A 15,085-nucleotide genomic window follows, 5' to 3' on the forward strand; every position below is an offset into this window, starting at 1 on the left:
GACCAGGCTAGCCTCGAACTCAGAAATCCACCTGCCTCTGCTTCCCAAGTGCTGGGATTAAAGGCATGCGCCACCACACCCGGCTGTTTTTCAGGTTCTTAAGCTGAAAGAGATATAGCTTACTACATTCTTGTGAAGATGGACAGGTGGTGGCAGGTGAACCAGGGAAAGAGTTTTACCTGTCTGCTTAACACAGACTCACTGTCCTAAGAAGTGCCTGCTCCCATAGGAGCCCACTGTCATCTACTGGGGGACAGATCTCAAACAACTCTGACCATGTGGTAACAAGATAATGGAAGGAGGAGTCTGGTGCCAGAGTCAGCTGTCAGCTCCAGTCCCAGACCTCTGAGCCTAAGCTGCCTTTGACTCAGGGGCTCTGAGGAAAAGATGAAATGGCCTAGGAGGCAGATGTCTGGTTACCTGGTGACAGGCTCTCTGAGATGTGGAGCACATGCCCATGCTATACTCCAACAGAAATATATACAAAGGCTTTTAGGAAGCCTAGGCAGGATGAAGAAGTCTTTTGGGGATGGGAAAGGCTTCCTAGAGGTAACAAAGCCCTGCAGAGCTAAGGTCCTGCAAATCTGCTCTCAGCTATGGTCAGCAACTGTCAGGAAACCATAAAGACAAGGTTCACTGCTAGGCAAATGTCCTGTTTCAGACAGAGAAAAAGGCCAAAATGCCACAAATTACATACCAAGTGGCTTGCGGTCCAGCCCCAGGGTAAAATGGCAGAACAGAGGATAAAGAGAACCTTGTGAACATGTGAGAGATAAAAAGGTGACAGGAAAAGCCAACAGAGGCTCCTTAAGGAAGAGCCAATGAAGCTGCCCCCTTCCTCTAAAAGTGTCCATAGACTAGCTGACCACAGGACCACTAGCCACTTGTTCAGCATTTGTGGACTGAAGAGTCCTGGGTCTAATCAATTCTTCCGTGGTGTGTCTGCACTCAACTGTGAGCCCTTCATCCAATCAATGCCTACCTCACCCAGGTAGCCGCGGAGGCTACCAACAGCAACACCAGGGAAGGCAGGCTCAACCCCAACCCCAGAGCACAGAGGGCTGCTTAGCTCTACACAGAAAGGCTTCCAGAACCCTGCTAGCCTAAACATTGTTCTCTTTCTCTCTCTTTTGTCCCCTATGATGTTGTGTTGGTGGTTGAACCCAGGGCCCAGAGAATGACAAGCAAGAGGTCTGGCACAGAGCTCCACCCCTAGCCCCACCCCTTTCCTAAGCCATTTAAAACTCCCATCTCTCCTTACCCAGCTGCCTGCTGGAAACCTGAGTGGGCACATGCTTCTCAGCCTGCAACTAACACTGAACTTTTCAGTAGAGCAGTATTATTTATTTTGAGGTCAAACAGGCAGGCTGGGGCCCCTGCAAGCCCTTCATGGGCCCTAAGAGCTCTTGGGAGACCTGGAGCTGTATCAGATGCACTCAAGAACTCTCGCCTCACACAGCCAATATAATTTTTACTGTAACAATTTTGAAAGGGGTTGAATACTTCTGCTTTTGAAATTATTTGGCCAGCAGTAACTCAATTAATTCATGGTTGGCTCTGATTTCTCAGCAAACATCAGGCATGCTCAGGAATTCTTGGGAAGTGGGAAAAATCTAACCTACAAATTGTTTTCAAAAGTAATAACACCTTTTACAGAGGTGTAAGTTACCAATCAGTGAGTCCAATGCATGGCTGATACACTTGGTAGAAATTTAACCACGGGCTAATAACATTTTTATTTTGTAGTTTTCTTTTCAAATCTGAGAACCAGTGAGATTTTGTTTTAGGTTTCAAACACTTTAATGAACCCCTCCAAGCTCTCTGCCCAAGGCCTCAATGCTGAGGACAGAATAAGTTCGTGTGCACCTCCACTGCAAGGAAGAGACAAAGCACACACTGCCAACACTTGACGACCTGCAAACTAACCCTGCAGTCAGGCCACTGCTTGTACACTGCTTCACTGACATGGACGATAATTTTGCCAAGCTTATTGAAAAGTGAGATTCGAGAATTATCAGATAAAATTGTCCCTCATGTCCTTTCCAGGGTCTGACTTTAGGCCTGCTGAACTGTTCAGGACACCCAGGGGCCTGCCACTGGCCAGGGTAGGTCTCACACCTACGAAGTACATTTGCCCTGCCATTAAATGGGTACATTTGGGTAGGACATTCCAGATCCAATTTTAATATCTAGTCATTTCTGTTGACAAAGAGACTTCATGGACATAGACCATCAATGAGAACTGAAAATCACACACAAGGAGACAGGAAGACTAAAGCCCTCTCAGGAATACGTCCAAGGATATTACCACAGGTCCCAGGGTCCTCAATTCAGCCTAAGGCCACCAGTCCTGAGGCTCAGAGGCTTAGGAGAGGAGCCATCACCTGCTGGCCAGCTCTGCAAGCTCTCTGCTTCTTAACTCACCCTTGGAGTGTGCTGGTATAGGTGCTGCCCTCTGCCTGATCAGGACCGGGGCTGCAGCTACAGGGCCTGGGTCAATCCAGCCGAGGCTGGTCATCCTCAGGTTACAGAGAGGATAACAGTACACTTGAGTCTAGCCTGGCTGCCAGCCTCAACTTGCCTTTATGAGGAAGACAACCAATGAAGTACTCCCTGGTGGCTGTGTGCCTTGTACCTGTGATGTCTCCATCAGGAACGCCAGAGGAGATCAGGAAGTGGACCCTGGGGGACTGCTGAGAAACCAGAGCCAACCATAAGTTAATTGAGTTATTCCAGGCAAATAATTTCAAAATTCCCTGGGCTGATCCCTGGGTACCAAGGCCTAAGGCCTGCAAATCTTGTGTCTCAGGTGGCCAGCATCCCTCCCCCACCCTCATCCTCAATCCTGTGCTTTTCCTGCACTGCTGCCTCTCTCTAGGGAACCACATAGATCTGCTTGCCATGGTAGCCGCACTGCCCTTCATGTGGAACATGCTGACTATGGTGTAAATATGGTCTTTATAGAGGTGAGCCTGGGTGCCGCCCAGTTAGTGTTGGCCTGGTGCTGCAGGCAGAGCAACCTCTCAGAAGGAGAGCCAAGGCAAACACCACTGCGCACTCGCTCTGTGCCAGAAGATGCTGCGCCCACTGCGCTGTGAACACTCAGCTATACTTAACAAAAAAGATTCTCATTTTCTACTGCAGTGCAGCTCTGTAGCCTCCACTGACTCTGACTTCTAAAGTGTGCCTAGTGGAAAATACTTATTAATAGACACAGACACAGATACATAGACACACATACATATGCACACCTGCATGTGTCCGCGTGTGTGTGTGCATGTGTGTGTGTGTGTGTGTGTGTGTGTGTATTATAATATATACTTAGTTTTGAAAATTCAAGAGCAAGCAGCATGTGTATCTTAAGGAAGGGGTTGACCCACTTCCAACATATCAAGCTTGTGTCTAAGGGGAAAAAGACTTTATCTAGCCCCTGACCTGAGATCCACAGGATGGCTAATATTCTTTCCCTGTGTCACAGCAGTAAAACTGAGGCAGGTACCTGCCTAGAGTCACACTGTGAGTAAGAAAAGTCACCAAGATTTGACACCAGTGCCTCCAACACAGTATCAGTAGTCTTTCTCCAACCACATACTACTCCAGCCCCAGACTCTTTACCAAAAATTGAATTCTCTGCTTAGCACTTTGTGACATTATCCAAGGGTAATGCTAACAGATTTGGCCCCTTGTTATTTATATGCTGCAGTGTTGAATTCTCATTGCATTACTTATATGCCGCACAGATTGGTCGCTGCCCCATCCCTGTTACACAAAGGTTTCTCATCAGAGCAGGGTGTTGGTACTATGTTATCAATGCAATCTATAATTTGAACTAACTTTCACTTGCTGTTTATGCTGATAATTTTGCGTCTCACTTACGTTAAGAAAGTAAAGGGGGTGTGTTTGAGTGTGGCGATCTGTGAGGCTTCCGAGAGAGCCTCAGCTATTTAACGAAGCTGATGGCCTGAGTGTTGTACAAACTGCAGGGTGCGTGAAAAGCAGAAAACATAAATGCTTCTACAACATTTCAAACTACTCCACAATTCTAGAAGGCCTGACACAATGACCAGACTGGCCATATATACACAAAGGAAACTTCAACATCATAAAATACTAAAATAGGCAAAAGACAAAGTAAACGTAGGGGGACAAATAAGACAAGGCAAAACCCAAATTATCAACAAAGACAAAAATAAAGGGGTTTAACAACCTGATAGATATAGTCATCAGTATGCTAAGATCAGAGCCAGGCCTCTGTTCTCAAGGCCACACTGGCTAGGGAGAAAGAACGGTGAATCAGAGTGAACACACTCCTAAACAGATCATTTGAGGTCATGTAGCCTTGGGGTGTCCCCTAAGGTCTCTGGGTTCTGATTTGCTCATCTGTAAATGAGGCTATTACAGCTACCTACCAGAAGCATGGAAAGAATAAGCAGTGTAAACAGGCAAGGCCTGCAACAGGCTGGGCCATAGCAAAAGCCATGCGTAGAGTCCAAGGCCAAGCTCTCACTACTCCTTCTCCAGACAGGCCTTTGTTAGAGTGAGGTGTTCTTACCCAGGCCTCCAGAGTCTACTTACCTTCTGAAGCATGTCCAAAATATGTATAAGCCTGCATTTTTCTTTCAATAAATTATTTATTGTAAACATGTGTATGTATATGTGTGATATTTGTTTTGTACATATTGTATGTGCTGTGTGTGATATTTGTATGTATTTACACGTGGTAGTCAGATGGCATGCTAACACACTGCTGGAGACAGGTGTCTCTTGTGTATCACTGTGGATGCCAGGCTAGCTGTTCCACAAGCTTGAGGTGCTTCTCCTATCTCCATCTCCCATCTTGCTGTAGGGGCACTGAGATCTCAGGTGCATGCTGTCACAATGCTTTGCAGTGGTTCTGGGGACTGAATCAGGGCCTCACACTGCACAACAAGCTCTTTACCTCCTGAGCCATCTCCCAGGCCTTACTATAAGTTATTACTACTTAAAATATTTTACTACTAAAGACCTCAAATCATTCTAAAATACTTATCTTAAAAAATAAAATTAAGGCCAGGCAGTGGTGGCTCATGCCTTTAATCCCAGCACTTGGGAGGCAGAGTCAGGCGGATTTCTGAGTTCAAGGCCAGCCTGGTCTACAGAGTGAGTTCCAGGACAGCCAGGGCTATACAGAGAAATCTTGTCTCAAAAAAACCAAAAAAATAAAATAAAACAAAATTAAATTAAAATTAAAACAAAGTTTAAAGCCCATTTTCAAGAATGCCAGAGGCAAAGCTGAACCGTGGAAGGCAGCACAGATTGGTAGCTATGAGACCAACCTGTCACTTTCCAGTGGCCTCCAAACCCTACCTATATTGTACACCCTTCAAGAACAGCGTCTGCATGTAGCCACCCCTAGGAGCTGGGTGGCTGTGCAGGAAGACCTGGCTTCTGGTTTTGGTAGGTGTTATTCTGTTATCTGCCGTGCCTTCTTCCTTCTAGCTCAGTGTTCTCACTAAGTGCCTCCCTGTCCTGCTGACCTGGTGGAAAGCTGGGAGGCCTCCCACGCCACCGGCGCTCTGCTCCAGCTGTCAGGGACAGACTCTCATTCTCTGTCTCAGTCCCTGGAGCTTGGGCCAAAAATAACGAAAACCTTTTTCTCCTTTTTAAATGTTCCTCCTGGAGGTCTCGCCTCCTCTTCCCCAGGACAGAAACTGGGGGAGAGCAAAAGCAGGAAGTAGCATCAGAGAGTAAAGGAGAAGAGGGAGGGAAGGAAGAAGGGGAGGAAGAAGAGAGAAAGGGAGGGAAGGAGGAGGGAGGGAAGAAGGGAAGGAAGGAAGGAAGGAAGGAAGGAAGGAAGGAAGGAAGGAAGGAAAGACTTGTGTGCCATACATTCTGTACAGGCTGGGCACTTGGGCAATCTGCTTATCCTGAGTGCAGAGAAAAGGCAGGGTGTAAAAAGTCCCTAGAGACTGAAGAAAGAAGTGTACTGACTGTCAGCATCCAGCTGAACTTGCACAGAGACTGACAAAAGAAGCAGAAAGTTCCTGTTCCCAACAGGCTCTCCACACTGTTTGCAGGGTCCAAGAAGGTTCCCAAATCTAAGCTTTAGCCAACACAATAGGCTAGCTGAACTCAAGTGCCTCTAGGGAGCTACAAAGCTGGGATTTTGCAGGAAAGGCTGGGTGAACCCACCACCAAGGGCTACCTCTCCACCCATGGAGAAAGAGAAAGGGAGTCACCAGAACCCTACTGAAGTCTGGCCACCAGACACAGCCTACACTGCCTGGGGTTCTGTGGCCACCAGAGACAGCCTACACTGCCCAGGGTTCTGTGGCCACCAGAGACCACCAACACTGCCCAGGGTTCTGTGGCCACCAGACACAGCCTATACTGCTCAGAGATCTGTGGCCACCGGAGACCGCCAACACTGCCCTGAGTTCTGCGGCCAGGGGCAGCCTTTAGGAAGTGGGACTCAATGATTGCTGGCTTTATTGTTTTTTTTTTTGTTTGTTTGTTTCCTGAGACAGGATCTCATTATTAAGGTTGGCCTGTAACTCACTTTGTGGCAGAGGCTGACCTTGAACTCCTTATCCTTCTGCCACCACCTCCCAAGTGCTAGGATGACAGGTGTGCATCACTACAGCCATCAATTGAATAGTTATTGAATAGTTATAGAACGAACACACAGAGTAGGAAGCAATTCACATGTCCTAGCACATTTCATCTTAACCATTCTCAGTCTGAAAGATGTTCTGAAAAGCACGCAGCAAAGTATAATGATTATTTTAAACTATGTATTATACTAGGTAGGTCTTGAAAACTTCCAGAAGTTTCCTCCCATCACTGAGGAAGACCCCAGCTTGACTAGATTTGATAACTCAAGCGTGTACCTTCTTGTAGTGTGAGTAATTTCAAAACATAGGACATCACTGGAGGACAGAAGCCATGGTCAGGGGCTGAAGGACACACAATATCTACAGGCTCCTAGAATGATTTTGGTGTCACTTGCTAAGGAGAGCCACAGATTGGATTGGCAAAACATAGTACTGAGCCCACATAACACTGAAGAGTATGGTGACAGTCAGCAGGCACACATTTCAGTGCACCAATGGGAATGACCTCTTTAAAAATCACGATGGGTCAGAGAGATGGCTCAGAGATTAAGAGCACTGACTGCTCTTCCAGAGATCCTGAGTTCAATTCCCAGCGACCATGTGCTGGCTCACAACCATCTGTAATGGGATCCAATGCCCTCTTCTGGGGTGTCTGAAGACAGTGACAGTGTACTCATTACATAAAATAAATAAATAAATCATTTTTTAAAGATTTGTTTATTATTATAGATAAGTACAGTGTCCCTGTCTTCAGACACCCCAGAAGAGGGCATCAGATCTCATTACTGATGGTTGTGAGCCACCATGTAGTTGCTGGGATTTGAACTCAGAACCTTCAGAAGAGCAGCCAGTGCTTTTAACCACTGAGCCATCTCTCCTGCCCATAAATAATTTTTTTTTAAAATCACTCTAAGAATATCCACCCAAATGACCTGTAATCTAACAGCTCTGAATGAGAAAAACAATGACTCATCTACAAACAAAGAAAGCAGGGGCGAGGAGTCGTGAAGAACCGTTCCCATGAGGAAACGTGAACATGTGAGGGAGGGAGAGCAGAAGTGGAGCTTGGAGTCCAGGCCTCCTGATTCTTGGTCTGGGCTCTTGCTTTTATAGTAGATGACTTCTCAAGGTTAAATATAAAGATCTGCCCCTTCAATATGTGTTCCTTAGCTCTCTGTTGGAGTGTATGCCTGTCTATAGTATAGCTATGGTGTAGCCTGGTGGCAGACAGTTGTAACATACACATATTGTGTCTACAGGTCCATGGAGAGATTGCCTGCAGGCCCTGGAGGATGGTCACAGCACCAGCTCCATCTACCTGGTGAAACCTGAGAATACCAACCGCCTTATGCAGGTGTGGTGTGACCAGAGACACGACCCTGGGGGCTGGACTGTTATCCAGAGGCGCCTGGATGGCTCTGTCAACTTCTTCAGGAACTGGGAGACCTATAAGGTGAGACCACTGGGCCTGTATGCATTGCCTGCAAGGTGACTGCACAGGATGGACAAGGACAGGACCATTTCTACAAAGCTATTTGAGTGGTAAGGCCAGGCCTCTCCTTGTCTGCTGTTCAGGAGAGGACATATAGAGACAGCATCTTACTCCCAACCAGGGCCTCTATAAGGTGGATCTGCTCTTGAGGTCCAGAGGGGAAGGAGCAAGGCTCCAGGGCCTGGGAAGCTCCCTAAAAGCCATGTGTAGGGAACTCTGACAATAAATGGGCCCTGACTACAAGATCCATTCTCTGGGCCTCCCAGTTCCCAGGATACTGAATGCTTCTCCTTCTAAGTCAAGTGCAAGGGATTCCCCACACCTCCTACCCTCCTCTGAACCAAAAGGAGACAGTAAGGATGGCATGATCAGCTCAAGTCAATGGATACATGTCCTGTGTCAGGTACTGTAAATATTGAATATGCCCCTGAGGAAGGTATTGCTACAAAGTCACCTTACAGGTGAGAAGGTAGAGTACCCTGTGCATGGCTTACAGCCACAGTGTGGTAAAGCAGCAACAGCAGCTGAGGGCTCCCATCAGCCCTGATGCCTCTGTGTGGAATCCTGCTATGGCTTCTCCAGTCTCCTCCATCCTGGCTTGCCCAGAGGAGCCTGTGTAACCCCTCCTTATCCCTCCTCTGAAGCCTAGCCTTGAGGTTCTCCTTGCACTCCTCCATTCTGTCAAGGAGATGGTACAGCACAGCAAGAGTTCACATATCCTATGGAGGCTCTAAAAACCACTTCAAAGACTTTGGGGGCCACTGCTCCACTAATACCCCAAAGCACATATCAAATGAGTAACAAAATTACTGAGTTTCAAACCTAGAAGGGCCAGGTGGATGTCACATGCCTATCATAATTCTTAGCTGTGGTCGTCTATGCTAGAGCTTACGTAGAACTCTCATACATAACCCATCTCCAGAAAAGGCAACCGAGGCATGGGAGAGGCAATGGCTCTTGTCTAAGCAATGCCAGCTGCATACCTTCTGGGTGCCAGGCTCCTATGAGAAGTTACAGAATCCTCAGGCAAAAACAAAAAACAGGCTCACATAATGGTAGGGAAAAGGTGTGCTTGTCAGATGTGTGGGTGGCACATGACTGACAGTTACAAACGCTCAGTGACTCACCCAGACACAGAGCCTCATACACAGGTAGCAGGGCTGGAGCCCAGGCCTGCCTTATGCTCTGCCTATTCCTGAGATAGACTTCTCACTCATGCTCTCCTGGGTCTTCCCCAGCAAGGGTTTGGGAACATCGACGGCGAATACTGGCTGGGTCTGGAGAACATCTACTGGCTGACAAACCAAGGCAACTACAAATTGCTTGTAACCATGGAGGACTGGTCTGGCCGCAAGGTCTTTGCAGAGTATGCTAGCTTCCGACTGGAGCCAGAAAGCGAGTACTATAAATTGCGGCTGGGGCGTTACCATGGCAATGCAGGTGACTCCTTTACCTGGCACAACGGCAAACAGTTCACCACCCTGGACAGGGACCATGATGTCTACACAGGTAAGAAACACAGAACCAGTCCTAGGTGTTCAACAGGGATGAGAGATCCACCAACATTAGAGGCCCTGACTCCACGACCTGGAGCAAGAAGATGCTATTGTGTCAAGCAGCTTTACCAAGTCCCTTTCTTCTGCCCACTTCCCTCAGACAAGTAACACTTACAAAAATGTAAGTAGAGGTACACAGATCTCACAGATGAGGGCTGCCCCAAGGCACTCATGTTTCAGGCTTCTCGATTCTGAGAACACATGTTCACAGTCCACGGAGTCTGTGTCATGCGTTCCATACTCCAAGGCTAGCCCCATCTCCTCAGCCATGCATCTGCAGCATGCTGCACACTCTTGAATCCAGAAGTAAGGACAATGCCTCCTAGGTCAGGGAACCATATGAGAGCATTTGCCTTAGTGTCTGGTTAGGGCGCAGCGTGCAATAAGGAATCTGCATGGGACTCTCTTACTTGCTACCTGTAATGTGAATGCAATACTGTAAGAAAGCCACTAAGAGGAAACCAAGTAGTGGAGAAATCATTTGTCCCTATTAGATCCTCAAAACCAGGTCCTGGTTAAGCATGAAACAAAGAAGAATACAGAAAAATCCAAGATGAACACGTAGGCTCGGTCCTAAGCATTAGCACCCACAAGCCTGTCCTCCAGCACATGGTTTTGAAGCCTATCACCCAGGAACATTCTGTGAGGCCCAGAAGCACTGTAGGTTGGCTAATTAGCAAGGCCCAGGGCTCCAGAGGCTGACACTACCTCTGGACTGAGTCTTTTTCTATTTCCTAGGCAGGCCTAGTCCATCCTGCCTAGCCACCCACCATGCTCTGGTCTGAACGTAGACCTTGTGCCTTTGAGGAGTGAGCTCTGGAGACTGTCTCAGAAACAGCTTGTGCTTCAAGTAATCCCTGATACTAAGTCAGAGGAAACTCATCCCAGTTCCCCAAGGCACATTCTAGTGGATAGTTTGCATAACTTCCAGGGTCAGGTGGAACAGGACCTGCCTGTCCTCATACCACAGAAATCTAGCTGTCCATTTGTCACTGAACTAACTCTGCTATGAGGGCCACAGAAAAACAGCCATTGCTCTGTAGTGTGTGTATGTATGGGGGTGGGGGTGGGGCAGTCCTCTGAGCCAAAACTACAAAAGCTTTCAGAAGAGGCAGAAGGATGGCCTTCATGTGCCTGATGTGGCGCTGTGGCACTAGAGCACGTTCGGTCCGCCGTGGTGCTATAGCTTGTCCTTGAAAGCTATCACAGGGTAAGGAAACTGTCAGACAGGGTTCAGCAGTACACAGGGCTGGGGCCAGGGTATACCCTGCATAGGGAGGCTGCTGGAGGCTCTCCCTGTCTGCCCAATGCAGTACTGCCACTTGGTCCTAGTAGGGTGAGGACATGGCCCTAGCAGAAGTCCCAAGAAAAACTCTGGGAAATACGGGATGGCTGGCGTCAAGGCCCACAGCTGAAAGCTGAAAGCTGAAAGCCAAAAGCTGCCTGCGACCTCCTCGCCCTTCCTCCCATGACTTCCATGGAGACAGCTCTTCCTTGAGGAAGGGGTGCCTCTTAGGACCAGACCCCAACTAAGTCCAGGTGATTGGGCTCTTCTTGTCCCCTCTCTGTGGGGTACCATGCCCCTGCATGCCTGCCTCCACCTTGCCCACACTTCTTATTGAACTGCTTGTCCTTGGCAGTAGAATGCAGTACGATGTGATAATGCCAAGGGTTTCATGGAAATATTCCTCTTTTACAAAATAACACAAAAAGTTATCTGGATGGAATTCAGGCTGGGGAGGCCAAGAAGGGCATTTCATCTTAAACACTTCCCTCATCATTCTAAAGGAATCTTTTCCAGCCCTTTCAACTCTTAAAAACTGCCAGAGAGAGCAGCTCTCCCTTTCCCCAGCCCACAGCAGTCACGTCCATTTCCACCTCTGAGTGGAACCCAGGCCAAGGCTAAGCATGGCCCTTACTTCTCCTCACAGCAGTCCTGTGTGGTGGGCATTATTTCTGTCCTTTTACTGTCGAGAACACAGAGACTGGGAGAGGCTAAGCCGCCTATCTGTAACCTACCATCAGCTCATCATAAAGCTAAGCTGCAAAGGCAGGCCTCCTACTGAGTGAGGGCTCTGCAAAGACCCTGAGCATACACACACCATGGTCAGGGCAAACCCACTTCCTTCTAAACACTCCTGACACCATTCTCTCCTACAGGAAACTGTGCCCACTATCAGAAGGGAGGATGGTGGTATAATGCCTGTGCTCACTCCAACCTCAATGGGGTCTGGTACCGTGGGGGCCATTACCGGAGCCGATACCAGGATGGGGTCTACTGGGCTGAGTTCCGAGGAGGATCTTACTCTCTCAAGAAGGTGGTGATGATGATTCGGCCCAACCCCAACACCTTCCACTAAGCTCTCCCTGCCTGGCCACTAACACCACTGCCAGAGGCCATCCCAGCTGTGTGACCTCAGCACAGCTCTTCGCTGGCCCATCGCAGACTGGAGAACAGAGTGCTGGACTCTGCTTTCCAATGTGGCTCTGTCAAATGATGGAAATGAATGGTGTTCTCTGTCCTTCCTGCCTTCTTTTACACCCAGCAGCCCCTTGTATTCCAGGACAGGATAGAACTGCAGAGTCTTCCAAACAGTTAAGCCCCTTTAATAAAGAAAGACACAACTGACAATACCGCCAGATAAGACAGACATGCACACGAGCCACCAGGTGTATGCTCTTAGACACACATCACATGTGGGATGTCTAGATACACATATGGGTTTCCACGTATATTTAACTTTTCCTGCTCAGTTCTTGGGTGCTAACTCCAGCACCACAGCTTTGCGCTTAAGACAATGTATGTCTCATTGTCTAAGAACAGAACAGGCATTGTAGCCCTGATTTCAAAAACTAGTCCTTGGTATTGCCTGGATCTTTCCCAGAATGTCTGCAAGCTCATCTCTCACATAGGGGTTCCTGGCCTTCTCTCTTTGAACGCCTTTTGGCACGTGATCAACCACCTCCCTTTCCACTGTTGTACTTTTCCCTCAGGATGGCCCAGCATCGCCCCATCCAGTTACCCCTCAGCCTGGACTTCCTGTGCCTTAGTCTCTGGCTGTTCACTGGAAGTCAAGGGTCCTCTTGTCCCTTCTCCCCTAGCCTTTCCTTTTCTGCCACACAGAGCTTTATTTCTGGTACAATTCATTGGCCTCTGGGCAGGAAACAGTCTGGGCTCAGGTTCTGGCTGAGAAAGGGAAGGCCAGGCCAAAAGCCACAGTGGCAAAGGCAGAGACCTGTATTCAGTTTTGCACCTTCCATTCACACTTTAGCCTCCACAGAATTTTAACCTCTACACAAACAGTACCCTGCTTTGCCAGAGACACCCCATTGGAGAGAAGTCACTGCCAATAGGTTGGGACTTCCAGACAGCTGCAGATTTGAGGTCCTGTGCTCATGGGGAACAATCTTCACCAAGCTACATCTCCTCAGAAGATGAGGCCACAGAAAGAAAAACTTGACTTTCCATGAGTTGCAATACCCTCAAGGGCACTGCAGCAGGGTGGCTTCCTGAGGCCTGCTTAGAGTTACCAGATGACTGCCATGCCAGGGGCAACAGATAAGTCAAGAAGGTGAGACCCTCCCAGTGGGTGGGTGTGCCGGTGTGTGAGGTGTGGGGCATTTGGTACTGTCCACATCTGGGTGCACTGCCCTGTTACCTCAGCATTTCTCCCAGTGTACCATGTAGCATGTTCTGTGTATATAAAAAAGGGAGGTTTTGTTTATGTTTTTTTAAAATATATTGCCAGACAGACTATACTTGTAATGACACAAATCTGCAATAAAAGCCATCAGTGTTGTGTGGATATGCCCGCACTGTGTGTTGCTTTTCTAAAACGCCTTCCTGGGGCTTCTTGTTAGTAAAAGCAAAAAATGCGGCATCTAACACATATAAGGCCATCAAGACCACACCCTCCTACCTGCCCCATTAGGTCCCCACACCAGGGAACCTCTAGCTAGTGTGGCTCTGCAGCAAAGCTTCAATTTCTGGCTTAAGTCTCAAATGCCCAAGCAACTCCTCATAGGCCAGGCAGTTACCACCAGGGGAGTTCCTCAGAGCTGTTCCTGCGTACCCAACTATGGCTCAGGCCTTTCCTTTCCCAGTCCTCCCCTGGCCAAAGCTACTCTATCATCTAGGCCAACCCTTCTTTAAGACTAGTGCAGGCAACAGGCTCCCACACTGCCTGCCAGAACTGTCTCCTTGTAAAACAGACTAAGGAGGGAAATTCTAGGCATGATGGGAAGCCCTAAAGCCATAAAGGAAGAAATCGGGGGCAAAAATGACCAAGACTGATGTCAAACAAGAAAGGCCTCTGAGCTGTGCATTACTATGTATGTTAACTCCAAATACAGAATTAATATTCATACCATAGCCAAACTCAGATTCAGAAGGTATAAGCACATGGCAGAAAACATGATAACATTTAAGACCGACTTAGATATCATAAATGGCTGATAGAAAAAAAGAAAAAAAAAGAAAAAAAAAACCACACGTCACATGCCACACCAGTAAGAACAAGGGCATTGCCCTAAATGAAGGATAGAAATATCATCTTCTGGTTTGTGGACAGAACTAAAAAGTGGCTCAGGTACCATGGCTTACGTGGCCATCCTTAACCGCCACGGGATGCTCCTCCAAGGTAGGCTAGGTTGTGGTCAAGTGTTTTTGGAAAGCTAGAGTGGGCCTTGGAGTGGACCAGAAATGATCCAACAGAAACTGCCTAGCAGGTACACAAATTCTTAACTTGTTCCCATCTCCTGTAATTGTTGGGGTGGAAGCTGGACACTGCCTGATGACAATGTCTCAACCTTGGTGAAGACACCAGTCACACCTCCCACATATCTGGAGTTGGGGTGAGGAAACAGGCTGAGGAAAATAAGGGTCATCCCTCCAGATCCCTGGCCTTGGGGCCAAACCAGGAAAACCAGGCTGAGAAGTGTGAAGCAGCCCTCTCCACCGCCCACCCCAAAGCATCTGAGATCCAAATGAAACTGACACCAACTATTTCTCCCAAGCCTCACCCCAGCACTCACATCCCAGTTTGTATGTGTGCACGTGTATGTGTGTATGCACACATGATGTGTGTGGTGTATGTATACGTATATATGTTATGTATGAAGAAGTCAGGGGAAAACTCAAAGTGCCTTCGTCTACTGAAGCTCCCTGTTAGGTTAACTAGCCAGTGAGCTCCTGGGATCTGCCTGTCTCCGACCCCCAGCACTGGGGTTATAGGCACTTGTTGCCATGCTTAGCTTTTATGTGGGTACTAGGGATTTGAACTCAGGTCCTCCTGCTTTCACAGCAACTCCTCTTATTCACTGGGACATCTCCCTAGTCCCCAAGCCAAGTCTTACTCAAATCATATGGTGGGTGTGTGAAAAGACAAGGAGTGAAGTTTGCAGAGATGGAAGCACAGCCTGTTCTCCTGAGGCGGAGGGGAGGC

At 48.0% G+C, this 15,085-nt stretch overlaps 2 protein-coding genes across 13 annotated transcripts in view; one reads left to right on the forward strand and one right to left on the reverse strand.

Annotated features, from left to right (window-relative positions):
• Window positions 1–13,455, forward strand: part of Angptl2 (angiopoietin like 2) — a 31,979-nt gene extending 18,524 nt beyond the window's left edge. The window contains exons 3-5 of the mRNA XM_031369907.1: window positions 7,853–8,046; window positions 9,324–9,594; window positions 11,802–13,455. Of these exons, the coding sequence (XP_031225767.1) occupies window positions 7,853–8,046; window positions 9,324–9,594; window positions 11,802–12,001 (665 nt within the window). The 3' untranslated portion in view covers window positions 12,002–13,455. The remainder of the gene's footprint in view (window positions 1–7,852; window positions 8,047–9,323; window positions 9,595–11,801) is intronic.
• Ralgps1 (Ral GEF with PH domain and SH3 binding motif 1) overlaps window positions 1–15,085 on the reverse strand; it is a 244,145-nt gene that overhangs the window by 101,038 nt on the left and 128,022 nt on the right. The gene's annotated exons all lie outside the window — the stretch shown is intronic.

Source organism: Mastomys coucha, unplaced genomic scaffold, assembly GCF_008632895.1.
Source record: "Mastomys coucha isolate ucsf_1 unplaced genomic scaffold, UCSF_Mcou_1 pScaffold15, whole genome shotgun sequence".
NCBI lineage: Eukaryota > Metazoa > Chordata > Mammalia > Rodentia > Muridae > Mastomys > Mastomys coucha.